Consider the following 27,940-nt stretch of genomic DNA (forward strand, 5'->3'; position numbering starts at 1 on the left):
TTTTTCTATACAACATGGAAAAGGTGATGCATGAAAAACAATTAAAAATGGGTTTTATAACTCAATAGATTCACATCACATCACATTTTTAAAAAGAAAACCAGTCAATAAACTATTAGCATCTCAGCATTTCCTCCCAAAAGGGAACTTTCCCATCTTCCGTTGCAAGATGAGAATAATTGAAACATAAACTTAGCTTTGTTGCTGTAGAGGTGAAGATGAGAGAGAGAGAGAGTGTACCAGGCCAAGATCCCTGCCACCGTTTTATTTTAAAACTTTGAGTTAATGGTGTTTCTACTCCTGTTTTCCTTTTCTGCAGATGGAGAAATAGTAAATAAAAGGAGTACCTCTAGACAATTTGATAAATATTCTTCTGTTAGGTGTTGGTGAAGGGGAACCTATAATTATTGTCCATAGCCTTTTCCATTTGAATATTTTGCCTTTTAAAATCAATGTTGGGGGATAGATTAAAAAAAGTGAGATTTGCAGTAAAGATAGTAAGTAATAAAAACCTTTTCCAACTGTAATAAGCCATTTTACTAAGATTTTCCCAAATATTATGTAATTTACCAACTACATTCCACATACAGTAGTAATGAATTTGATCATTCCACATACAGTAGTAATGAATTTGAAAACCAGTGCCTTTCTTAACGTGCAAATAAAATTTAAAACATAAAATAAAATGACATTGCCTAGAATATTACCCATACAATTCTAAATTCCTTTTAAAGCATTCCATTGTCACAGAATAAAAAAATTATTCCATATGTGCATATTAATTTCAAATGTTAGATTTTTCCTCGGGTGTTCTGCACTTATAGACAAATTGTTAGATTCATTCATGAATATGTTGAAGGAGGAGAGAAAAGGTGCTTCCTGCCCCTCCCCTTTACAGTAAGACAACACCTGTGGTGGGCAAACTACAGCCCGTGGGCCACATCTGGCTCATCATCCATATTAATCCAACCCTCAAGCTCCTGCTGGGGACTGTGGTCTGGGGCTTGCCCTACGCTATGCACATGCTATGGTACTTCATATCTCTCAGAAGCAGCAGCATGTCCCTCCCTCGTTTGGCCCCTATGCGTAGGGGCAGCCAGAGGATTCTGTGTACAGGCCCTGCCGAAGCACCATTGTTGCAGCTCTCATTGGCAGGGGCAGTGTACAGAGTCACCTTGCTGTACCTTTGAATAGGAGGGGTCATATAACTGCTTCAGGGAGCTACTTGAGGAGTAAGCACATCCTAAAGCCTGCACCCCTGAGGCCCCTCCCTATTCCAACCCCAGCCATGATAGACTCATAGACTTTAAGGTCAGAAGGGACCATTATGATCATCTAGTCTAACCCCTTGCACAGTGCAGGCCACAGAATCTCACCCACCCCTCCCAGAATAATCCTCTCACCTATATCTCAGATATTGAAGCCTTCAAATACTTTGAAGACCCCAAGATCCTCTAGCTGTGATCTGTACCCCATGCTACAGAGGAAGGCGAAAAACCTCCAGGGCCTCTGCCAATCTACCCTGGAGGAAAATTCCTTCCCGACCCCAAATATGGCGATCAGCTAAACCCTGAGCATGTGGGCAAGACTCATCAGCCAGACACCCAAAAACTTCTCTAGTAATTCCTGTCATCCCTCCGTTGACCTATTTCCCACTGATAATGAATGGTCAGTTAGTTACCAAGATCATGTTATCGCATCAAACCATCCCCTTCATAAACCCATCTAGTTTAATCTTGAAGCAAGATAGATTTTTTGCCCCCACTACTTCCCTTGGAAGGCCGTTCCAGAACCTCACTCCTCTAATGGTTAGAAACCTTCGTCTAATCTCAAGTGTAAACTTTCTACTAGCCAGCTTATATCCATTTGTTCTTGTGTCCACATTGGTATTAAGCTTAAATAATTCCTCTCCCTTCCTGGTATTTATCCCTCTAATATATTTTAAAAATGCAATCATGTCCCCCCTCAGCCTTCTTTTGGTTAAGGTAAACAAGCCAAGCTCCTTGAGTCTCCTTTCATAAGACAGGTTTTCCATTCCTCTGATCATCCTAGTGGCCCTTCTTTGTACCTGTTACAGTTTGAATTCATCCTTCTTAAACATGGGAGACCAGAACTGCACACAGTATTCCAACTGGGGTCCCACCAATGCCTTGTATAATGGCACTAATACCTCCTTATCCCTACTGGAAATACCTCGCCTAATACATCCCAAGGTCGTATTAGCCTTTTTCACGGCCATGTCACAATGGCGGCTCATAGTCATTCTATAATCAACCAGGACTCCCAGGTCCTTCTCCTCCCCCGTTACTTCCAACTGATGTGTCCCCAGCTTATAACTAAAATTCTTGTTATTAATCCCTAAATGCATAATCTTACACTTCTCACTATTAAATTTCATCCTACTGCTATCACTCCAATTTACAAGATCATCCAGATCTTCCTGTATGATATCCCGATCCTTTTCTGAATTGGCAATAGCTCCCAACTTTGTGTCATCTGCAAATTTTATTAGGACACTTCCACTTTTGGTGCCAAGATCAGCAATAAAAAGATGAAATAAAATTGGTCCCAAAACTGATCCCTGAGGAACTCCGCTAGTAACCTTCCTCCAACCTGACAGTTCACCTTTCAATATGACCTGCTGTAGTCTCCCCTTTAACCAGTTGCTTATCCACCTCTCAACTTTCATATTAATCCCTATCATTTCCAATTTAACCAATAATTCCCCATGTGGTACTGTATCAAATGCCTTACTAAAGTCGAGGTAGATTAGATCCACTGCATTTCCTTTATCTAAAAAATCTGTTACTTTCTCAAAAAAGGAGATCAGGTTGGTTTGTCACGATCTACCTTTTGTAAAACCATGTTGTAATTTGTCCCAATTGCCATTAGCCTCAAGTCTCTAACTACTTTCTCCTTCAAAAATTTTTCCAGGATCTTACATTCTACAGATGTCAAACTAACAGGCCTATAGTTACCCGGGTCACTTTTTTCCCCTTTCTTAAAAATTGGAACTATATTAGCAATTCTCCAGTCAAATGGTATAACCCCTGAGTTTAGAGATTTATTAAAAATTTTTGCTAATGGACTTGCAAGTTCATGTGCCAGTTCCTTTAATATTCTTGGATGAAGATTATCTGGGCCCCCCGATTTACTCCCATTAAGCTGTTCAAGTTTGGCTTTTACCTCGGATATAGTAATATCTACCTCCATATCTTTAGTCCCATTTGTTAAGTTACCATTATCCCTAAGCTCTTCATTAGCCTCATTAAAGACTGAAGCAAAGTATTTGTTCAAATATTGGGCCATTCCTAGATTATCCTTAACCTCCACTCCATCTTTAGTAATTAGCGGTCCTACTTCTTCTTTTTTTGTTTTTTTCCTATTTATATGGCTATAAAACCTTTTACTTTTGGTTTTAATTCCCTTTGCAAGGTCCAACTCTACCTGACTTTTTAGCCTTTCTCACTTTGTCCCTACATGCTCTAACCTCAATAAGGTAGCTTTCTTTACTGATCCCCTCCCATTTTCCACTCCTTATATGCTTTCTGCTTTTTCTTAATCACCTCTGTGAGATGCTTGCTCATCCAGCTTGGGCTAACACACCTGCCTATAAATGATCCTCCTCTTGCCCTTCAAACTCCTTGGTCCCAGCCCAGAGCACGCTTTTGGTTCTCAAACTTCTCGTCCCTGGCCCCACCCCTGCTGGAGCCCTCATCTCCCAGTTTTGTGAGCATTCATGGCCAAAAAGTTATGCCCTCAGGTCAAAACCTTATGCAGCCAACCCCTGGCCTACACTGAGGCAAGATAGAAGTTGTCCATATTTACAGAGCATTTCAGTCATCCCAGGACAGTTTATTCAGTTTCTGATTTGTAACTTGCATTTTAGGATTAATAAGAATATGTTCAATGTCCTTTTTTGTAACAGATTCGACCTGATTATTAGTATTTTTATAGAGTATTCTAGAAGTACAATAACTGTAAGAAAACATCTGAATTACTTAATTCATCATGTAAATTATTTATATCATATACTTTTGCAGACCTTCTAAGGATATATATTTGCATACACAAGAATAAATTGTAACCATTCTTCAGACACATTTAATATAAAAAAATTGACTGGTTGTGATTGTGATTAAACTAGTTTACAATATATACTGAGAGACAGTCGAGGAAAAAAACCCTTTTTTACAGGAATCTAGAATAACCACGGGATTGCTGTATTTATATTTGAATCTACATCAAATATTTTTCATTTGGAACTGTTATCCGAAGAACTTTGTGAGAGGGGGGAAAATCATTGTAACTTATGTTAAATGCATTCACAAACGAACAAAAATGTTTTCCTCCCACATATTTCAACTTTCCCCATTTCAAAAAGTTTGTTTGCAAAAATATTGTTGCCTAGTTAACAATCACCACTTAGAGCCATCAAATGTAACATTTTGTAAGAACTGAATTTTGGAGCACTCGGAGAATTCCTGATAGCTAGTTTGCATCTCATTGACAGAACTCTCAAAATCTAAACTGAAATTCCAAAATTTCCTTAGCCTTCTTTGCACTGGTGACACACTGTTGACTCATCTAGTTTTTGTCCACTATAATCGCCACAGGTCCTTTTTGCAGAACTGCTGCTTAGCCAATTTGTCCCAGGGCAGGAGAGCTGCCAGCCTGGCCACCCAGGAGCAGGTGTGCATGAAAATCAAGGTGGTCCACTGAGACCCCCGACCCTGAGCCCTGAGCTTACAATGGCCGTCCTGGGTCAGACCAAAGGTCCATCTAGCCCAGTAGCCTGTCTGCCGACAGCGGCCAACCCTAGGAACCCTGGAGGGGATGGACCGAAGACAGTGATCAAGCCATTAGTCTCGTGCCATCCCTCTCCAGCCTTCCACAAACCTTGGGCAGGGACACCACTCCTACCCCCTGGCTAATAGCACTCCATGGACCCAACCTCTATGACTTGATCTCACTTCCCTTTAAACTCTGTTCTAGTTCTAGCCTTCACAGCCTCCTGTAGCAAGGAGTTCCACAGGTTGACTCTTTGCTTTGTGAAGAAGAACTTTCTGTTACTAGTTTGAAGCCTGCTATCCATTTCTTTCCTTTGGTGTCCTCTAGTCCTTCTTTATGGGAACTAATGAAGAACTTTTCTGTATGCACCCCCTCCACCGAACTCCTGCTTTTAGAGACCTCTATCCTGTCCCCCCTCAGTCTCCTCTTTTCTAAGCTGAAAAGTCCCAGTCTCTTTAGCCTCTCTTCATATGGGACCTGTTCCCAACCCCTGATCATTTTAGTTGCCCTCCCCTCTCCCACCCTCTCTCTTCCCCTCTCCCACCTCCTTTTCCCAGTCTCCCCCAGTTTTGTTCAATAAAGACAGATTCCATTTTTGAACACAATTGTCCTTTATTTTGTACATCAGGAAGGGGGGCTAGGAAAGGGTAAGTGGAAGGAGGTGAGGGAGGAATGGGGTACGAGCCCCCGATGGGGAGGACTGGGATGGCTCTGCGGGCTTCTGGGGGTGGAAGCTCTCCTCCACCCCCCCAATTGCCCCCTCTCCCCAGATGGCAGCCTGCAGCAAGTGCAGCCGGGCTGATGGCCGAGTGGTGTGATGTGCCCAGTGTGGGCACTCCGGGCACTCCAAGCCAGGACTGCTTTGCAAGCGGGACACCCCTGAGAACTGTCTGTCCGGGGTGGGGGTCGGGACCCTTTAAGCACAGCCCTCGGCTAGCCTGAGATAGCATCTCCTCGCTGTAAGTCCTCCTCTGATGCCCTGCCGGCACTGCTTCCGGACATCCTTAAGCCCGGTTCAGGGTCCACTTAATGTGGACATGCTAGTTTGAATTAGTAAAACGCTAATTCGAACTAGTTTTTTAGTCTGGATCCGTTAGTTCGAATTAGCTTAGTTTGAATTAACTAATTCGAACTAAGTTAGTTCGAATTAACGTTGTAGTGTAGATGTACCCTAACATGCCTAAGCCCCTAATGGAGATTTGCAAAGCCGTAACTTGGATTTAGATGCATCCATTCAATAATCACTACTACACGGATTTAGTGTTGCATTTTGATCCTCATTTTGGAATAGCAGTGCTGCACTCCATATTTAGTTGAATCTCCTAAGTGTTTACTTACCAGTAACTGTTCTTTAAGTACTACTTCTGTGTATTCACGCTACCCAAATACCATCCATATATCTTTGAGTTCTATAACTGTTGTGCTTTGGAAAGAAAGAACCAAGATGATTGAGGGATGCATTACCTTTTACAGAGTAGAGTAACAACATCATCTTCTCATGACAGCTTTCTTCAGCGTCTCAGTTGACACAGGTTTCACAGCAGTTCCACAGTTTGACACCAGAGGTAATATGTTCTACTAAAGTGAACACACTAAAGTGATTCTTGAAGAATAGGTATTGTTTAGTAATCTTCCTACTTAATTCCATTAAATCTATTATATTGATCCTCTTTATTATACACTCCCTCATTATGAAATGTAAGCATTTGGCCTCAAGATCTATTTCAGAGAAAGAGAATGTGCAGTATTTTTATTTTTTACACAACTCTTTCCCAATTACTTTTTTCTCTTCAAATAATTTAAGTAATTTAATACCTGAAAATTCTTTCTACCCTGCAAAAGAAAACTAACTGGGTGAATGTAAACATTGAAGGCAAATAAACTGTTCTGAAAGGTATTTCTCTAGCTCTAATACAAGAGTAGTGCTTTCCTGGGACAGTGTGTGGACAGCTGTTGCAATATTTGTGATGATCTATGAACTTCTGGAAGTTCAAATACAAAGGTAACCTTTTTTTGGAAGGATTATTCTACATGTATAAACATTTACATTACAATAAGAAAGGACATGCTAATTTATTCACAAGAGACTTGTGGCCTTCACAAAGTTCATAGCATCATAGAATCATAGAGCTGGAAGAGACCTCAGGAGGTCATCAAGTCCAGTCCCCTACCAAAGGCAGGACCAATCCCATTTAAATCAACCCAGCCAGGGCTTTGTCAAGCTGAGACTTAAACACCTCTAGGGATGGAGACTCCACTACTTCCCTAGGTAACCCATTCCAGTGCTTCACCACCCTTCTAGTGAAATAGTTTTTCCTAATATCCAATCTGGACCTCTCCCACCGCAACTTGAGACCATTGTTCCTTGTTCTGCCATCCATCACTACTGTGAACAGCCTTTTTCCAGCCTGTTTGGAACCTCCCTTAAGGAAGTTGAAGGCTGCTATCAAATCCCCCCTCACTCTTCTCTTCTGCAGATTAAATAGACCCAACTCCCTCAGCCTCTCCTCGTAGGTCATATGCGCCAGACCCCTAATCATTTTGTTAGCCCTCTGCTGGACCCTCTCTAATGCGTCCACATCCTTTCTATAGTAGGGGGCCCGGAACTGGACACAATACTCCAGATGTGGCCTCACCAGAGCCGAACAAAGAGGAATAATCACATCTCTGGATCTCCTGGCAGTGCTCCTCTTAATGCAACCTAATATGCCATTAGCCTTCTTGGCTACAAGGGCACACAGTTGACTCATATCCAGCTTCTCATCCACTCTAATCCCCAGGTCCTTTTCTGCAGAACTGCTACTTAGACAGTCGGTCCCCAGCCTGTAACAATGCTTGGGATTCTTCTGTCCCAAGTGCAGGACTCTACACTTGTCCTTGTTGAATCTCATCAGATTTCTTATGGCCCAATGCTCCAATTTGTCTAACTCACTCTGAACCCTATCCCTGCCCTCCAATGTATCTACCTCTCCCCCTAGCTTAGTGTCATCCACAAACTTTGCTGAGGGTGCAATACATCCCCTCATCCAGGTCATTAATAAAGATGTTGAACAAAACCAGTTCCAGAACTGAACTGGGCACTCTGCTAGAAATCGACTGCCATCCTGACATGGAGCCATTGATCGCTACCCACTGGGCCTGACCTTCCAGCCAGTTTTCTATTCAATCCACATTCCCTTAACTTGCTGGCAAGAATATTGTGAGAGACCGTATCAAAAGCCTTGCTGAAGTCAAGGTATTCCAGTTGCGCTTTCGCCTTCCTGATAACTCCCTTGCATTCTTGAGCTATACATTTATACTTCTCCCTAGTTATCTGCAAGTTTCCACTTTTTGTAAACTCCATTTTCGTGTTTAATTTCACCAAGGATTTCCCCAGTAAGCCAATCTGGTCTCCTATCATATTTGCCTCTCTTGCTACGCGTTGAGACTTTCCCACTCCCCTCAGGGTTTTGGTCACCGTCCCCCAACAAAACTAGTTTAAAGCCCTCCTCACTAGCTTTCCAATCCTGCCTGCGGAGATGCTCCTTCCTCTCTTTGTTAGGTGGATTCCATCTCTTCCTAACAATCCTTGTGCCCGGAATATAGTCCCATGGTCAAAGAAACCAATGCCCTCTTTCCGACACCACTTGCGCAACCACGCATTTACTTCCTTAATTTGACAATCCCACCCAGTCCTTTCCCTTCAAAGGGAGGATGGACATGAACATCACTTGCGCTCCGAATTCTTTGATCCTTCTTCCCAACTCTACGTAATCTGCAGTAACCTGCTCAAGTTCATTCTTGGCCGTATTGTTAGTTCCCACATAGAGAAGCAGAAAGGGGTAGCGATCCAAAGGTTTGATCAGTTTTTTAAGTCTCTCGGTCACATCCTGAGTTTGAGCTCCCGGTAAGTAGCACACCTCTCGAGATTCCAGGTCCAGAAGGCAGATGGATGGCTCAGTCCCTCTTAGGAGGGAGTCCCTGACCACCACCACCCACCTTCTTCTTTTTGGGGTGGTGTTCGTGGATCCCTCATCCCTGGAACTATGCATTCTATGCCTTCCAGTAGAAGTGGTTCCCTTCTGATTTCTTCCTTGTGAGGTCCCTTCCAAAGCATTCACTATTGCAGAGCCTGTGGAGAGAGCCTGAAAGTAATTACTTACCTCTGTAGCAATGGGGGAATTCCTGTGCTGGCCTTTTTTTCCGTCTAGAAGTTACATGCTGCCAGTTCTCTTCCTCGTTCTGTACTGCCGTCTCTGGCTCTTCCGCCTTCCTTGCTTGCAGGATTAAATGCTGCCTTCTACTGAGGAAGTCTTCATCCTCTCTGATCGATCTGAGGGTTGACACTTGGGCCTCCAGTCCTCTAATTTTTTCCTCCAAAATGGCGACCAGCTTGCACTTAGTGCAGATGAAATCTCTTCTTTCTTCTGGAAGGAAGACAAACATGGCACATTCTGTGCAGGTAACAGCAGAACTATCACTATCCATACCTGCTGTCCTAAAAAAGGGTTTAAAGGAAAGGCAAGAGTACCTCGTCTCCTTCCCTCTCCCCTTCTAAATTCCCTGTTTGCAATCACTTGTTCTCAAGGTGCCTGGTCACTGACTCACTCCTTTAGAAAGCCCTGGATTGCCTGATAGTCCCTCCCCCACCAAGACTCGGCCAATCAGCAGAGGCTTCTGGATTTCAAACTTTAAGTAGAAGCCAACAGTTTCCAGCTGCCAGTCACAGCAGACACTCCGTGTGGGGGGCGGGGGCAGGGAAAGGGAAAAGGGAAAAAAAAACCACACACACCACACTCACAAACACAAACTCAGCACACAGCAAGAAAGCCCCAAACACAACATACACTACAGACAGCCACTTCCCTCAAGAGTCCTGTAGTCACTTCTCCCTTACCTGGAGAACTCCCTCTCTAAACTCTCTGTTTGCAATCACCTGTTCACAAGCTGCCTGGTCGCTGATTCACTCCTTTGTAAAGCTCTGGACTGCCTGATAGTCCCTCCACCACCACCACAACTCAGCCAAGTTATGATATATTTCTCATATTTTGAGATTTTTAAAAAAGTCTTCTATTGATAATATATTGTATGAGGTCTCATTGAAATCTATCAGCATGATAGATGGCAGAAGAAGGAGCAATGGTCTCAAGTTACAGTGGTAGAGGTCTAGGTTGGATATTAGGAAAAACTATTTCCCTAGGAGGGTGGTGAAGCACTGGGATGGGTTACCTAGGGAGGTTGTGGAATCTCCATCCCTAGAGGTGTTTAAGTCTCAGCTTGTCAAAACCCTGGTGGGTAGATTTAGTTGGGATTGGTCCTGCCTTTGGCAGGGGGCTGGACTTGATGGCCTCTTGAGGTCTCTTCCAGCTCTATAATTGTGTGATTCGATAATCTGCATATTGAAAAAATGCCAAGTACATACAGAAAAGTAATATGCTTATTTCCAGTGTATAGACAAGTTACTGTACAAAATGATCCCAATATTGTTACATTTTCCAAAAGGCAATGAAATGTAAGAATGGACATCTGGGTCAGACCAATGTCCATCTGACCCAGTAACTTGTCTTCCAGTAGTGGCCAATGCCATATGCTTTTGAGAAAATCAGCAGAATAGGATAAATACAGAATGATCCAAACCTGTTTTGAAACTCAGTTACTGACTGACAGTTGTTATAATCAAAGATTGAATTTTAGTACAATTCAATTTAGCAATGGAAATGTACACAGATTTAAAGATTTAAATCCTTCCAGAAAGCAAAAAGCAATTTAGCATTCTTTATTTACAAGGCTTAATTTAGGCTGGCTGCTAATATTTTCTTTCTTTGCAAGCTACATCTGACTAGAATTGGTGGAATTTGGTAAATCTGTGAAGGTATTTTTAAACCACCTGTTACGGTAGTAGCCAATCAGTAGCAATTTGGGTTAGTAACACACTGAACACTCTAGGAATTAATTGTGCACTGTCTTTTGGGGAAAAAGTTTTTAGTTTTCAGAGATCACTTCAAGCATCAGCATCTTGTGAGTTGCCTGTGCAATAGAGATTTATTCTTATTTTTTGTTAGCTATCTTACATGGTTGTAATCCTGGAGTAGTTGTTTGAAAAATAAATTCCAGATCTCATACAGGTAATTGAATTAATGCATACTTTGAAAGTCACTAGTCCATGCTGCTCTAAGGAATGTAGGTATTTGAGCACCTGCAGAATAGAGGTAGAAAAGGGGTCCAAGTCATGTTGCAGACATCAACACAAGGGCTGTGTCCAGACTCGGGGGTTTTTTCGGGAAAAGTAGCCTTTTTCCGAAAAAACTTCACCTGCGTCTAGACTGCAGCCGTGTTCTTTCGAAATTAAATCGAAAGAACGCGGCTTTTCTTTCGACGGCGGTAAACCTCATTTCACGAGGAAGAACGCCTTCTTTCGAAAGTGCTTCTTTCGAAAGAAGGCGTTCTTGAATGTAAATAGGGCTTCTTCGAAAGAGAGCATCCAGACTCACTGGGTGCTTTCTTTCGAAAAAGCGGCTCACTCTTTCGAAAGTTCCGCGTGCAGTCTAGATGCTCTCTTTCGAAAGAGGCTCTTTCGAAAGTATCTTTCGAAAGAGGCTTGCAGTCTAGACATAGCCAAGATGTGTTTCCATTTGGCCAAATATGCAAGCTTGATAGAAGGCTTCCTGGTACTAAGAAGCACATGTTGGACCCATTCCTAGCAGGCCTATTTGGCTGGATTCAGTCATTAAGCTCCCATGCTATGAGGTGGAGGGAGCACATGTCCAGGTGGTGCAGATTTTCATGATTCTGCATGATGAGGTCTAAAAGCAAAGGAAGCAGAACTGATGGCTGTATTGACAGCTCCAGGAGTGTGGCCTACCAATGTTGATGAGCCCAAGCCGGGGCTAGTGGGATGCTATCTATCCTGACTCTGCGGATCTTGAGGAGCACCTTGTGAACCAATGGAAATGGAGGAAAGAAATACAACAGGCCAGTGTGCCATGGGCTCAGAAATGCGTCTATCACCTACCCTGGGCCAAGTTTCCTCAGTGAGCAGAAGCGTGGGCACTTCCAGCTGTCCTGGGTAGCAAAGAGGTCTACCTTTGGAAAATGGTGTGCAGGATCTCCAGCCAGATGAACCACTCAGGAGAGAAGAACCAGAAGCTGAAGTGATCCGCCAGATGGTTCTGGGCCCATGGCAGGTATAACACCTCCAGGTGAATAAAGTGGGCAACACACAAGTCCCAAGGGTTTCTTGGCAGAGTGGAAAAGTCCATGCGCTGGCTTGTTTGTTGATGTCATACTTCGCAGTCATATTGTCGGACATGACTACCATATATCTCCCCTGAATATGAGGGAGAAAGGCCAGACATGCAAGGCGAATTTCCATGAGTTCCTAGACGTTGGTATGGAGGGACATCTGGGTCATCATTGAGAAGTGATGCTCTGGAAGAAAGGCCCGTGCCGCGGTGGTGTCAAGTACTGCCCTGATGAATTTGATCCTTTGTGTGGGCATAATGGTTGGCTTCCTGAGGTATGAGTAACATGCTGAGTTGTTGCAGGGTATTCTAGGTAAAGATGACATGCAGCCCCACCTAATGATATGAACAGCCCCTCAAAAGCCAGGTGTTCAAGTAGGGGAAGATAAGGATTTAGTATTGCCATTGGAAGGCTACCACCATGACCAGGCACTTGGTAAATACCTGGGGCACTGTAGATAGCCCAAAGGGGAAGGCAGTAAACTGGAAATGGTTATCGCCCACTAGAAGATGAAGGTAGAGTCTCTGTGAAAGCTTGATCAAAAGATAGATATAGGCATCCATCAAATCCCCTGGATCCAGTAAGGGGCATGATGGAGCTCAGAGAAACTGGCAGGTGGCAATGAATTTGCTGAGCTCCCTTACATCCAGGATGTGTTAGAGATCACATTTCACCGTAGGGGTGAGGAAGTAGTGGAGGTACAAACCCCTGCCCCTGAAACCCTGAAGGACCTCCTTCACTGACCCAAAGCTCAGGAGCATTCGTACCTCCTGGAGAAGCAGTTGCTCATGAAAGGGGTCCTGAAGGAGGGACAGGAGGAAGAGGGGAGGGTGACAGGACAGGAGGGAGAAGAATGGGTTACAGTAGTTGCTCTCCACAATCTGGAGGACCCAACTGTCTGAGGTGATTTGAGATCTGGCACAGTGGAAATGGTTTAGTCTGTCAAGAAAAGGCTCCATTAGTATCAGTACTCCATTCTCAGGCACACCTTCAAAAGGCTTGCTTGAATCCCAAGGAGGGCTTGGACTGTTCCTGGTTATTACCAGATCATGGGCTAGACAGCTTTTGGAGGTAATACAGAGGATGTCTACATGAGAAATCAGTCCTTGGATGAAATGACAAAGGCCTCTGCAAAGGCTGGGATTTAAAAGCACTGTGTAACTGTTGTATGCATGCCCAAGGACTTCACAGTATTATGCAAGTCTTTGAGGCTATGCAGCCTTGAGTTTATCTGGTCTGCCAAGAGGTCCCATAGGCATAGATCAGTCTGATACCACCGAGACTTTCTGGATTGATACCAGCAATCCAGATCGAGAAAGTCAACAGGGTGCCAAGCTGGTAATCAGTATAGGGCCCCTTGACACTGTGTCTTGATGACAACGAAGTATGATGTGCTGGAATTGGGACCTTCCATGGGACTGACACCAATGTAGAAATTGCATTGGGAACCCAGAGGGATCGGTGCTCAGATCAAAACCATGATCTGCACCAAGACCAGGAAGAATACCAAGAACGAGACTGCTGTCTAGAGCAGGACCAGCGAAAAGAGCAGGAATGGCAAGAAGTGTGCAAGCAGGACACTTGTGTTGAGGATGTTGTGGCAAAGGCAGGTGCTGAGGCAATGCCATATAATCCAAAGTGTGGTGTCAGGGCAAGGATGACCATCTCTGGGGCCGTAGATTCTCTGGGCCATGGTTCCAGTCCAATGAGACATGCTCTGAAGAGTGACGCTGAGATTAAGGGCAGTGCCGTCAATGCTGAGAAAACTGGAGCTTGACGTGTGCTGGTGCCTCTGCTGCTATGACGTCCCTTGATGCTAATCTCTGTGGGAGCAGTTGGAATGTGGAGAGAGTAGCAAACCAGAACAGGACTAGCTCAACCAGAAGCTTTCAAGTGGGAATGGCTCAGAGAACTGGCTGCGAGTGCAGTGCCACAAGTCAGACTCTTTAGTGGGGCGGAGTGACTGCCCACTGGTCCCAAAGGTAGGCAGCACCTGACCAGAAACCAGAAAGAAGGGTCAGGAATATAAAAGGCCTGCGAGAAAGGCCAGTGAAGCCCCAGCAACTGAAGGAGCCAGCATCCTCCCCTGTGCCCCCAAAGGAGGAGTTGGACCTGGGGAAGCTGAGGACTGGCCTGGGCCACAGGGCCCCAAACTGAGTGACTACTGGGAAGGACTGCTTACCAGGCCAGAAGTTCCCAAGCGAAGGAGTCCAGAGGACTTGCACTGGACCCAGGTACAGCGTGAAGGGGAGTGTGGAAAGAGCTCAGGGATAGCTGACCAGTGTTTGGCTGGGCCAGAGACAGGTCAGCTTGTTGTGATGCGGATCCCTGCTGACCCAGCAGCAGACTGCCCTGCTGCTACCAGGGCCCTGGGCTGGGATGCAGTGGAGTGGGTAGTCCTGCATCCCCCCGCCATGCCACTCTTGGGTGGCAGTTTCCCCTTCGGCTGTTCCAGAGCAGCATCCTGCATCTACCGGACCCCCACCTGAGTAAGGGGATCCAGCTGGGTGCTCCTCTCTGAACTATTTGCCTGTCCCCCGACCCTAAACCAAGGCCGGGCTCTGAACTGCTTATTTGCCTGCTGCCCTGCCCTGAGCAAGGGGCTTGGCTTCTGAACTATGTGCCTGCCGCCCACCCTGAGCAAAGGCTTGGGTTCATTTTCCTGCCCACAGCTATTTGAGACTGTGGGCTGCCCCAGCACTAATTCCCTGGAAAGACCACGCCTGTTGTAGTGGGGCGAAGTGGCCACCTACTGACCCTGAGGGGGAGGAGCCCCTCCCTGAGCCCTACAGGGCTACAGATGGACACTGCAAGTCACACCAAAGGTGCCAGGACTTCAAGTGTGCCAGTATGCCGATTGTGGGGGTACTAGAGCAGGAGTAAGGGGGACCCAACATGATCAGCTTTTCCTGTGAAAGTTGTTGGGTGTAGGCCTGTCTCAAGAAGACTGGGTAATCTTGATAAAGTCCCACCTAACCTTGAACATGTTCAGCGTGGAGACGAGGCTCACAGGCACTACCTCTGGACTCAGGAAATCCAGGACAGTCAGGCTCACCACACAAATGGAGCCAAGTACCTCCATGCCATGGGGATGAGGATCCTCAGTATCCACTGATACAGATAGATTGGGGACCAGAGGTGCGAATAATAACAAGAATGTAGGTTTGACTATCTTAGAACACTCTGCTAGGGAGCAAGATTGACAGAAAATTTGACAGAATCGTCCACATCAAATGTGCTCAGGACCTAGCTATTTGTGATGATCTGAGCACAGTCATGGTAGAAGTGGCATAGAAAGTTCCCAAATGGAGAGACGGGGGGAGGCAGGGAGCAAAAATCCAGGATTTGGGCTGGTGCTCTGCCCTTGCATACACCGTCAAAAGTCCAACTTATAGACTGAAGGCTGTTTCAAATTAGTCTGGCCTGGGTCTGAAGAGGATTGAAAGGGCCACCATTGCTCACTGTTTTTGTTTCTTCTCTGAGTATAGTCCTGCTTAGGGGAACCAGGGAAGAAGCAAATGGGGCTGCAGCTTAAAGGGTTTCCTTTCAGGCAATGGCGTAAGAATACAGAGTGACTCAAAAGTAGCCTAGGAATCTGTCAGACCATGTAGTTTGGTGGCTGTCTTTTCCGAGAGAGTTTCCACACAATTCAATGAGAGATCTTGAATTGTGTTCTGGACTTCTGAGGGGAGTCAAAATACCTGAATCTAGTCACTGTGTCACATAACAATAGCTGTGGCTATGGTTCTTATCACCAAATCAGCTTAGTCCAGTGCCACCTGGAGGGAGTTACGAGCTACCATTCTGCCTTCTTCCAGGACCGCAGCAAACTCTTGTTGAGACTCAGTCGGAAGAACTGTAATGTAGATAATATGTTCCAGGAGTTGTACTCACTCCAGCTCAGCAGCCTGTTGAATCAATATGTGAACATGGCACCTCCATTGAGTAAACCTTACGACCAAACAGATCCAGTTTCTTAGCCTCTTTATTATATAGGACCTTTTCTGGCTGTCCCTGCTTTTCTTTGTGGTTTACAATATCAACCATGAGGGACCCAGGCAGGGAGAGAGTAAATACAAAATGGTTACTAATCTTTTCTAACTGTTGTTTTTGGAGATGCATTACTCATGTTCATTCCAATTCAGGTGTGTGTGTGTCATGTGGACAGCTGTAGCCAGACAGGAACCCCCCTGTAACATCCATCTTTGCTTGTCTGAAGCATACAGGGCACACAGAGCAGTAAAAGCCTTGAACAGAAGGCCCGGATATGCAGGCTGCTGTGACCCTGAATGGCTGTAAACAGAGATACGCCAATTGCTGACCAAGAGGCTGCAGAGGCGTGCCCTTGACTGAAACCCATATTGATACGAACACACAGCCGTCCACGGGGGGAGGAATCTCTCGCCCAGTAAAAAAATGTCCAGTACTCACAATTTAGTTATCTCTCTTGCAAGTGTAAATTAAGTGGAAACTTGCTTATAAAAACTGGCGTCACAAAGACAGACCAGTACAATTTGGCATCTTAGATAAGAAAGAGGATACGGGCCCCTATGGGTATAAAGATGGGTCCAGCAGCACACTTACTCTGAGTGTCAGTCTACCATCCTATAACAATGCTTGGGATTCTTCCGTCCCAAGTGTAGGACTCATCAGATTTCTTTTGGCCCAATCCTCTAATCTGTTCAGGTCACTCTGAACCCTATCCCTGCCCTCCAGCGTATTTACCTCTCCCCCTAACTTAGTGTAATTTGCAAACTTGCTGAGGGTGCAATCCATCCCCTCATCCAGGTCATTATTAAAAACTGGTCTTAGAATAAATCCTTGGGGCACTCCGCTAGAAACTGATCACCAACCTGACATCAAGCCATTGATCACTATCCATTGGGATCGACAGTCTAGCCAGATTTCTATCCATCTTACTGTGCATTTATCCAATCCATATTCCCTTAACTTGCCGGCAAGAGTATTGTGGGAGACTGTTATAACAGTTTTACTAAAGTCAAGGTATATCACATCCACTGACTTTCCCATATCCACAGAGCCAGCTGCCTCATCATAGAAGCTAATCAGATTGGTCAGGCATGACTTGCCCTTCATGAATCCTTGTTGGCTATTCGTGATCACTTTCCCCTCTTCCAAGTGCTTCAAAATGGATTTCTTGAGGTTCCACTTCATGATTTTTCCAGGGATTGAGGTAAGGCTGACTGGTCTATAGTTCTCTGGATTGTCCTTTTCCCCCTTTTTAAAGATGGGCACTACATTTGCCTTTTTCCTGTCATCCGGGATCTCTCTCAATCTCCACAAGTTTTCAAAGATAAGGGCCAAAGGTTCTGCAGTGACTTTTGCCAACTCCCTCTGTATCCTCGGTTGCATTAAATCTGAACCCAAGGATTTGTGTATGTGTAGCTTTTCTTAATAGTTTTTAACCTTGTTCTTTCTCCACCAAGAGCTGTCCACCTTCTTCCCGTACTGACTAGACTAGTGCAGTAGTCTGGGAGCTAACCTCGCCTGTGAAGACAGAGGCAAAGAAAGCATTGAGTACTTCAGCTTTTCCCACATCATGTCACTAGGTTACCACCCTCATCCAACAAGGATCTCACACCTTCTCTGATCACCCTCTTATTGCTAACATGCCTGTAGTAACCTTTCTTGTTACCCTTCATATCCCATGCTAGCTTCATTTCCACTTATGCTTTTGCCTTCCTGAGCATTCTTCCTCTTCATTCTTGAGCAATATATTTATACTCCTGCCTAGTCATCTGTCCAAGTTTCTTCTACTTATAAGCTTCTTTTTTGTCTTGAAGTCACTAAGGATTTCCCTGTAAGCCAATCTGGTCGCCTACCATATTTGTTTTTCTTACTGTGCATCAGGATGGTTTCTTCCTATGCCTTTAATAAGGCTTCTTTAAATACTGCCAGACTCTCTTGGTTGGATCCCATCTCTTCTGAACAATCATTGTGCTCAGAACAGAATCCAATGTTCGAAGAAACCAAAGCCCTCTTTCCAACACCACCTGCTCAACCATGCATTTACTTCTACGATTCCCTCCCTTTGAGGCATCTGGCATTGCCACTGCAGGCAGACAGGATACTTGTCTAGTTGGACTTTTGGTCTCACCCAGTATGGCCGTTCTTATGTTCAGAACAAAAACAATCCTATGCAACTTGTTTCTCTTCATATATGTGATTTTAGTCTGCCAAGAAATTAAAAGTTCAGAACCTTGAAGAACCAAACTGGTAGTTAAGCTAGAAAGACTAGAGTCAATAATTTATTTTTATAAGACTGAAAGTGTAGGTCTAGCATGTTTATGATAAGATTTAATTGGGCTTATTTTTTAAACGAGTGAAATTTAGTATAAATAAAAAAGAATAAAAAAATCCAATTTAAATTTAAAAATCTATTTATTTGGTTTTTTTTTAAATAATCATTGATTTTATCTACCTTGTCCTTCACTCAGAAAGGACTGTATTAAGTTCACAAACAAATGCCTTCTTGACTAATTCTGCTGCAAAAATTGGATTTTATTTTGTGTTCTAAAGCAGTCTAAATGTTCGTGTTCTCTTCAAAAGAGACTATTTGCCATTGCAGTTTGACAGTAGATTTTATGCTGGTATTAGAAAAACTCGAAGTATAGTAGATTTAATGCTGTATAATAATATATTTTAGAATATTGTAGTCAAAAGCACTATTCCTGCTGAAAGTTAAGTGTGCTTATGTGTTTGCAAGTTAAGGACTTTATAGGGTATGTATTATGGTAGCCTGAGAGCAAGAGGCTTCAAAAGCCTTGTGGAAGGCAGATATACGGGGAGCTGGATATGTGGTTTTATGTTCCCTGAATAGGCTGCCAGAGACTGAGGTATAGCAAATACCACACCTGAAGCCCATCTGGCATTAGCCTGAGAAGAAAGCTAGTTAGGACACCTGTTGCCAGTTAAGGCTGATGGGTACACTATAAAAAGCCTCTCCCTCAGGTAAGCTAGAGAGAAGGAAGGAGATGAACGCAGGAGGACAACCAGTTAACTAGGGGTGTTCCTGGACACCAGGGAGGAGGTACCTGGGGAGTGGTTGGGGAAGTGGCCCAAGGAGGGGCCTGCATTCCAGTGGGGCAGGAGTCTAGCCTCATAAGCTTACTCAGGGCTGCCCCATGGGGCCCTGGTCTGGAACCCGGAGCAAGTGGGTGAGACTGGGTTCCCCCCAACTTTTCTCTTGGCTGGTCGGGTATTGGCAAGCAGAACCACTGGCCCTCAAATCCTGGACTGACCAATGATGAAAAGAACTCTCGGAGCAGGGTACCCTTGCCTACTTGGCAGTAGTAGGGACACTGTGAGCCTCTGAGGCTCGTACAAAGACCCTGCCAAAAAGAGCAGAACACAGGGGACTTAGCCCCAACTTGCCACAGTATGTATGTATGTATGTATTTTAATAGTATAAGATTATACATTTATTTTCATGTATTGGTTTTTGATCTTATGAAATATTATTTTTACTGGTACTATACATATGATTTCAGGTTACTATAATCTTCACTTAAACAGCATGTTCCCTGATTTGCTGTCCAATTGTCTTGACATAAACACATGGCATCAATACTTTCCATTAATAACTTAGGTTTCCATCAAGCTCAGATTTTTTTTAAAGACAAACCACATCTTTCGCGTGCTTTTCTTGATTTCTTGAAAAACATAGATAAAAGGATTTTAATTAGAAACAGCGATGATAGATTATATAAGCAGACATAGACTACTTGGTCACTTACTGTCAGCATTTGCTGTCTCCCTAAAAATGTTTTAAATTACAAGAAAATTGAAAGAAAGCAACTTTTGTTCTCATCTTCTAACCTTAAAACGTTAGTGTCCAAATGGTTTGTATAGATACAAATATTTAGAGTTGCTCTCTTTCATATAGATTTATATTCAAATTATAGTTATTAGAAGCACACCTTATGTTAAAATCCACAGTTGTATTTAAATGAATGCTATTTATTGTACCATGATTTTGTAAGAATAATTATTATTTGGGTGGCATAGCCCAGCTAATTAATATACATTTTATTTTATTTTGTGTACATAACATTGAGGAAAAATAATAGAAAATAATTAATTTCTAGATATGTCTCATTTTACAGTGCTCTTCATTGTTGTTGATATTACGGGACTAATCTGTATGTAATGTAACCAGTTCTACAGGTGGGACCTCCCTGGTCTGGTATCCTTGGGATCTGAACAGTCCCAAACCATGGAGTTTGCCAGAGCAGGGGATGTCAAGGCTCCCTGCTGGCTGCTGTTCCTGTTCCTGGGGGCCAGCCCTAGTTGTGCTCCACGCCACCAGCCCCACTCCTTTCAGCCCTGTTGGGGTTGTGCTTTTGCCTGGGGCCAGGGCTGCACTCACCAGTCCTTCTGCCTCCCTGCTGTGCCTGCCCCAGCAGGGGCTGTGTTCCCCACTACATTGGAGCTGCTGCCATCCACCCTGTTGAAGCTGTGCTCCCCACTGCTAGCCCGGCCTACCCTATGCTCCTGAACTGGGCCCACTGGTGCTGTCTGGTCTAGCAGTATCCATGGTCTGGGGGCACCATGGATGTTGTGAGACCAGAAAGTCATGGATTTTAGAAGTTCAACCGGTAGTTTTTCCAGTCATCATGTAAGGAAAATACATATTTTGTTAACAGTGTTTCACCAACTCTTTTCCTTGTGTTGCAGTGAGGCTAGAATTTAATAATATTATCATCTTCTTTTATAGCATCAGAGACTTCTTGACATGCTGGATACAGAGAAGGAAGTTTTTGCACAAAAAGTAGAAGAAGCTTTGATGCAGCAATCACAAAAACATAAGGTAAAGCTTTGAGTACAACAAGTGCTTGATCCTATACCAGAGAAGTCAGTAGGACCTTTGCCATTTACTTGGAGTAGGATTAGGCTCAGAATATTTTCAGTCTTTGAACCAAATTCTACCCATACATCATAATCTACGTTGCAACTTTATTTTGCTTATTATTTTCAGGAAGCACTGGAAAAGTGTTTGGAGGAAGAGCGGAATAAAAGTGAAGAGGCTTTGGCAGCAGCTGCTAAGGTAATTCCAGTTAAATAGTAGATATACAATATAAATACCATGTGTTCCATTCAGTAGTGTCATATTTAGGAATTGGGCTCTGATTCTAAGACTAGATTCAGTATGTCTAGGTCCATGATTTCTACTGTGTTTAAAAAGGGTCATAAATCATGAGGCCTTCTAGAAGATTTAGAGGCTATCATTGAAATCTGCTAACTGCTGATAGAAATTACATTTTGTATTATTCCATTAATTATAGTAGTTCCACTATTAACTTACCTCTTTCATAATATTGAGTCTTTGGGACATTACGGGGTAGTTATTTGAGGTATCTAAATAAAACAATCTGTTTTCATAGTCTCCAGCTGACAGCAGTGGTGGTGTGTTTTTGTTTTGTTTTTAAGTGCAAGAACAGGTACCAGAGTTGTTACTGAATTTGTGAAGACACTTAACAGTTTGTTTTATTTAATATTTTACAACAGAAAGGTCATTTCCAGTGTTTCCTGTAAGCTGTGTGCTTGTGTGCCCATTCAGGAGAAATTCATATGGCACCCAGTTGATTAGCAGAGTTCCCACAGTGGGTTTTCTGTTTCTATTTGTGGTGCACATTCACACATGCATTGGTCCACATAACATTATTCCACACATGGATGGAAAAATCTGCACATGGATGGAAAAGGTTAGAGGGAACATTGGTCGTTACTAGAAAACAATTAAATATGAGTTAATTGTCTAATATGTATCATATATCCCTAATATGTATCATATATCCCTAGTAGAAAATTGTATATCCCTAGTAGAAAATTGTAAAGTTATTAACTGAATATTGCATGCAATTAATCAATGTAAACTATCCTGTATGATCCACTGTATATTGTTTTTAGTAAAAAAAAGTACATTTCACCTTTGTTTTAGTGCTTTTCATTAATGAATGCCTTGAACAAATTAAAATTATTAGATAATTAGGTGATCATTTGTAGAGTATATTTGCATATCAAATCTTGTATAATCCAGCACAAAAGTGACATATGGACAAAATAATTGTCTATCATTAAGACACTAGCAAATTCACAGTCTATTTTGATCAATTTCATAGTCCTAGGATTTAAAAAATTATAAATTTCATGATTTTAGCTATTGAAATCTGGAATTTCATAGTGTTATATTTGGAAGGGTCCTAACCCAAAAAAGAATTCAGGGAAGGGTGGGGATCATTGCAAGATTATTATAGAGGACTTATGGTATTGCTACCCTTAGTTCTACACTGGCAGTGGCACTGACTTCAAAGCTGAAAAGCGGTGGCCAGTGGCCAGGAGCCCACTTCTAATGGCAGAGATGCTGCCAGGTTAGGCATTGAGGTAAGAATGACATTGTATGGTATTCCCACTCTTACTTCTAGGCTGCTGCCTGTAGAGTTGAGTTCTCAAACAGCAGCTTCCAGTCTTTGGCCACCCTATTCTGAAGGAAGTAGCACAGAAGCAATTATGATTTGGTATGGTATGGTATTGCCATCCTTACTTCTGAGCTGTTACCTTTATAGTTATGCCCCTCACCTACAGTTACTTCTCTCGAGGTGCCCAGCGCTGAATGAAGTGTAGACGTAAAAGTAAAAATATTCTGACCCTCCCCCCCAAATCTTGTGGCCCCCTTGCAGTTCTCTTTTGAGTCAGGACCCCCAATTTGAGAAATGCTGTTCTTCCCCATGAAATATGTGTAGTATAGGGTGAAAGCACTCAAACCACCAGATTTCAGAGTTGACCAAATTTCATGGTTTGTGATGCATTTTTCATGGCCGTGAATTTAACAGGGCCCTACTTATCATGTAAGACTCTGGGAAAACCTGTAACACTGTATCTCAAGATAATTTGTGTAATGGTTGATAGTGGTATATCTGTGGCTAGTTTTCAACTCTTCTTGAATCTTAGTGCTATGAGACTTAATGTTTGGGTCTGGGAGGTTAGTAAAACTCTCATAAACAGCTGTGCCTTTATCCAGCAATTAGACTACTTCTTTGCCTTCATACTTAAGTTAATTCTTGGAACATAAGAATGGACTTACTGGTTCAAACCAAAAGTCCCATTTAGCCTAGTATCTAACAGTGGCCAATGCCAGATGCCTTAGAGGGATTGAACAGAACAGGTAATCATCAAATGATCCCTCTTCTGTCATCCATTTCCAGCCTTGACAAAGAGGCTAGGGACACCATTCCTACCCATTCTGCCTAATGGCCATTGATGGATCTAACCTGCATGAATTTGTCTAGTTTGTTTTTTTTTAAATCCGTTTAATTTCTGGCATTCACAACATCCTTTGGCAAGGATTTCCATAGGTTGTCTGCATGCTGCATGAAGAAAAACTTTCTTTGTTTTAAACCTGCTGCCTGTTAATTTCATTTAGTGACCCCCTACTTCTTATGTTATGGGAACAAGTAAATAACTTTTCGTTATTCATTTTTTCCACACCAGTCATGATTTTATAGACCTCTATCGTATCCCTCCTTAGTCTCTTTTAATCTCTCTTCATATGGGGCCTATTCCAAGCCCCTAATCATTTTTGTTGCCCTTGTTTTGAACCATGTCCAATGCCAAAATATCTTCTTCTTTTTTTTTTAAATGAGGTGACCACATTTGTACTCAGTATTCAAGATGTGGGCATACCATGGATTTATATATAGATTTATAAAATATTCTCTGTTTCATTCCATATCCCTTTTTTAATGATTCCTAACATTGTTTGCTTTTTGACTGCTGCTGCACATTGAATGGATGTTTTCAGAGAACTGTCCACAGTGACTCCCAAGATCTCTCTCTTGAGTGGTTATAGCTAAATTAGTCCCCATCATATGGTATGTATTGTTGGAAAAAATAATCCCAGTGTTGATTACTTTGTATTTATCAATATTCATTTGCCATTTTGTTGCCCAATCACCTAGCTTTATGAGATCCTTTTGAAACTCTTCACAGGCTGCATTGGTCTGAACTGTCTTACAATTTAGTATCATCTGTGGATTTTGCCACCTCACTGTTTTACCCTTTCTCCACTTCATTCATAAATAGGTTAAATAGGATTAATCCCAGTACAGAACTTTGGGGTCACCACAAGTTACTTCTCCATTCTGAAGTAACTATTTGTTTTGTTTCCTGTCTTTTAACCAGTTATCAATGCATGAGAGAACCTACCTTCTTAACCCGTTACAGCTTACTTTCAGTAAGAGCCTTTTGTGCGGGACCCCATCAGAGGCTTTCTTTAAATCTAGGTACACTATATCCACTGGATCCCCCTTGTCGACATGATTATTAACCCTCTCAAATAGCTCTAGTAGCTTAATAAGTTATGATTTCTCTTTTCCGACTCCATGTTGACTTTTTCCCAGTAAATAATGTTCATCGTATGTGTCTGACAACTCTATTATTAACTATAGTTTCAACTAATTTTCCCAGTACTGATGTTAGACTTACTGGTCTGTAATTGCCAGGATCACCTCTAGAGCCCTTTTTAAATATTGTCATCACATTAGCTATCTTTCAGTCATTAGGTACAGAAGCTGATTTAAAGGATAGGTTACAAACCACAGTTAATAGTTCCACTGTTTCACATTTGAGTTCTTTCAAAATTCTTGAGTGAATGCCATCTGGTCCCAGCAACTTGTTACTGTTAAGTTTATCAATTTGTTCCAAAACTTCCTCTAAGAACACCTCAATCTGGGGCAATTCCTCAGATTTGTCTCCTAAAAAGAATTGCTCAGGTTTGGGAATCTCCCTAACTTCTTCAGCCCTGAACACCGAAGCAAAGAATTTATTTATTTTCTCCGCTATAACCTTATCATCTTTGATTGCTTCCTTAGCATCTAGATTTATTCAGTGACCCCACTTGTTGTTTAGCAGGCTTTCTGCTTCTGATATGCTTAAAAAATGTTTGCTATTACTTTTTGAGTTTTTGGCAAGCTGTTTTTCAAACTCCTTTTTGGCTGTCATTATATTTTTACACTTAATTTGACAGTTGATTCTTCTTTCTTTTTTCCTCACTAGGATTTAATTTCCACTTTTTAAACAATGCCTCCTTTTTCTCTCACTGCTTCTTTTACTTGGTGGTTAAACCACAGTGGCACTTTTCTAGTTCTCTTATCTTTTTTTAAATTTGGGCTATACGTTTAAGTTAGACTGCTATTGTGGTGTCTTTGAAAAGTCTCCATGCAGCTTGCAGGGATTTTACTTTTGATATTATACTTTTAAATTTCTGTTTAACTAACCTCCTCATTTTTGTGTAGTTTCCCTTTCTGAAATTAAATGCCACCATGTTGAGCTCCTGAGGTGTTTTTCCCACTACAAGGATGTTAAATTTTATTACATCATGGTCACTATTTCCAAGCGGTCCAGGTCCCAATCCTGTGCTCCATTTAGGGGTAAATCAAGAATTGCCTTTTCCTTTGTGGGTTCCAGAACCAACTGCTCCAAGAAGCTGTCATTTAAGGTACCAAGAAACTTTATCTCTGCATCCCATGCTGAGGTGACTTGTATCCAGTCAGTATGGGGATAATTGAAATCTCTCAGTATTATTGAGTGGTTTTTTTTTAACATAGCCTCTCTAATGTCTCTTAGCATTTCATAGTCAGGGTGGTGGTGATATATTCCTAGTGCTATTTTTTTATTAGAGAATGTAATTACTATCCAGAGATTCTGTGGAACATTTTGGTTCATTTAATATTTTTACTTAATTTGATTTTACATTTTCTTTCACATATAGTGCTACTACCCCATCAGCACAATCTCTTCTGTCCTTCCAATATATTTTGTTCCCTGGTATGACTATGTCCCATTGATGGTCCTCATTCCACCAAGTTTCTGTGATGCCTATTATATCAATAGGCTCCTTAAGTACAGGGCACTTTAGTTGACCGGTCTTATTATTTAGACTTCTAGCATTTGTATATAAGCACTTCAAAAACCTGTCACTATTTAGGTGTCTGCCATTTCCTGATGTGTTTTATGGTACTCTTTATATTTGACTTTCTCATCTGATCTTAACTATGTTTTGTCATCTTCCATGCTCTTCTCTATTAATAAACTCTCCCCTAAAAGATGCCTTTGTCCTATCCATGTGCTCTTCCACACCTGTCAAGGCTGTTCCCCACTCTGGCACGATGAATGCAGAAGTGGGGGGCCCACAAAAGCAACCTAAAACCTGATCTCTACAGGCTTTGGTACAAAACTTCCCCCAAAATCCTAACAGCTGGACTTTGGGAAATAAAAACAACCCCGCTGCCACCACCCAAGTATTACAAGGAAAACCAGGGAAGAGGTCACTTGGGAAACCTCAGCCCTAAACTAAAACCAGGACACACAAATTATCCAATACCAGGTTAAATAAAAAAGAAAGAAGTTTTATTATCCAAAACAATACTGCCATTGCAAGCATAATGACACAATTGAAAAAGTCACCAATTAATATACTCCATTGGTGACTCTCATGGGCTCAGGACTTAGTTACAAAAGAGAGGAAAAACCATTTCTAACAGCACAGACGTCAGATCCAAATTCCCAAACCAGAAAACAATAAAACCTGACGGATTTATCTTGACTTTACAACTTACACATTATGAAGAGTCTTCTTCTTGGAGAGAGACATGTCTTCTGTCAGTATCTAGAGAGAAAACTGTCCCAGAGACAAAGAAGGGAAAAGTTAAAAATTCTTTGTCCCAGTTTGAAATCCCTACCTGCATTACTATTGGCTGAGCAGATACCTGGCTAGGTTCAGGGACATAGTTAACTCCTTAGTCCCCAGGCCGCTGGCCCTCCCTCATGGTTATGACAATACCCATTGGCTTTTCCTGAGTCCTTAGTTTAAAAAGTGTTCTATGACTTTTTGAATGTTAAGTGCCAGCAATCTGGTTCTATTTTGGTTTAGATGATCCTATCCCAACAGTTTCCCCAGTTTCTAATAAATCTAACCCCCTTTTCCCTACACCAACCTCTCATCCATGCATTAAGACCCTGCAGTTCTTCCTGCCTACCTGGCCTTGTGTGTGGAACTGGAAGCATTTGAGAGAATGCTACCATTGAGGTCCTAGATTTCAATCTTTTCCTTAGACTTTTGCCATTTATTCTGCTGAAGTGCTATATTTAAATACAGAACAAACATGCACATGGAAGTTTCTTCCATATTGCCCTACTAATATGGCTGAACCCTGGCTTGGAGAGACCACTTTTGTGGTTGAAAGGATGGTTTAGTCCCCATTTTACTTTGAGTAGCATCCCTTTGGGTGTTTCACTGTAAGTGTGCTTGCATTGCTGATCAGAGAAATTTGGTGGTAGTGTCTGTTCAGACTGTGCATGCACTGCTCTCCAGTCTCTGCCACCAGTTTAGCTAGAACAGTGTTTCTCAACTTTTTTTGTATAAAGGACCCCCTTTATAAAAAATTGTAAGTATCTCCACTACCTACAGTTTTCAGACACAATTTTTTTTGTACCATTGCAACACATTTGTTTAAACAACGTAATCGTAGCCAGACGGGCAATGACATTTTTGGGTGTAAATGGTACAAAAATAATAAAACGCTGTAAAACTTAAAATAAAAGTTCAGTTTTCTCCAAACTTCAGTTGCGTTGATGTACCCCCCAGACTTCTCTCGAGTACCCCTGAGGGTACTTGTACCATTGGTTGAAAAACACTGAGCTAGAATACATGAGCGAACCCCCCTCAGTTCCTTCTCAGCCATTCCTGTATAGACACAGCGGTTTAGATTTTTTTTTGTAGATTATTCACCTCTTTAAAATTAAAACAAGTTGGAAACTTGTTTTTCTTTTATTTTTTTGCTTTAAAAAAAGGAAAGGGAGAAAAGGACTTTATTCGTATTCTACCCTATGTAAGAGGACCACCCTGAAC

General features: G+C 42.4%; 1 protein-coding gene across 12 annotated transcripts in view; it reads left to right on the plus strand.

Annotated features, from left to right (window-relative positions):
* The window catches only part of CCDC91 (coiled-coil domain containing 91), a 519,220-nt gene that overhangs the window by 199,891 nt on the left and 291,389 nt on the right, over positions 1 to 27,940 (plus strand). For all 12 annotated transcript variants that reach the window (XM_075901356.1, XM_075901340.1, XM_075901312.1 and 9 more), the window contains 2 exons: positions 20,750 to 20,842; positions 21,011 to 21,079. In XM_075901356.1, the coding sequence (XP_075757471.1) occupies positions 20,750 to 20,842; positions 21,011 to 21,079 (162 nt within the window). The remainder of the gene's footprint in view (positions 1 to 20,749; positions 20,843 to 21,010; positions 21,080 to 27,940) is intronic.

This window comes from Pelodiscus sinensis, chromosome 1 (genome assembly GCF_049634645.1).
Source record: "Pelodiscus sinensis isolate JC-2024 chromosome 1, ASM4963464v1, whole genome shotgun sequence".
NCBI classification, from domain to species: domain Eukaryota; kingdom Metazoa; phylum Chordata; order Testudines; family Trionychidae; genus Pelodiscus; species Pelodiscus sinensis.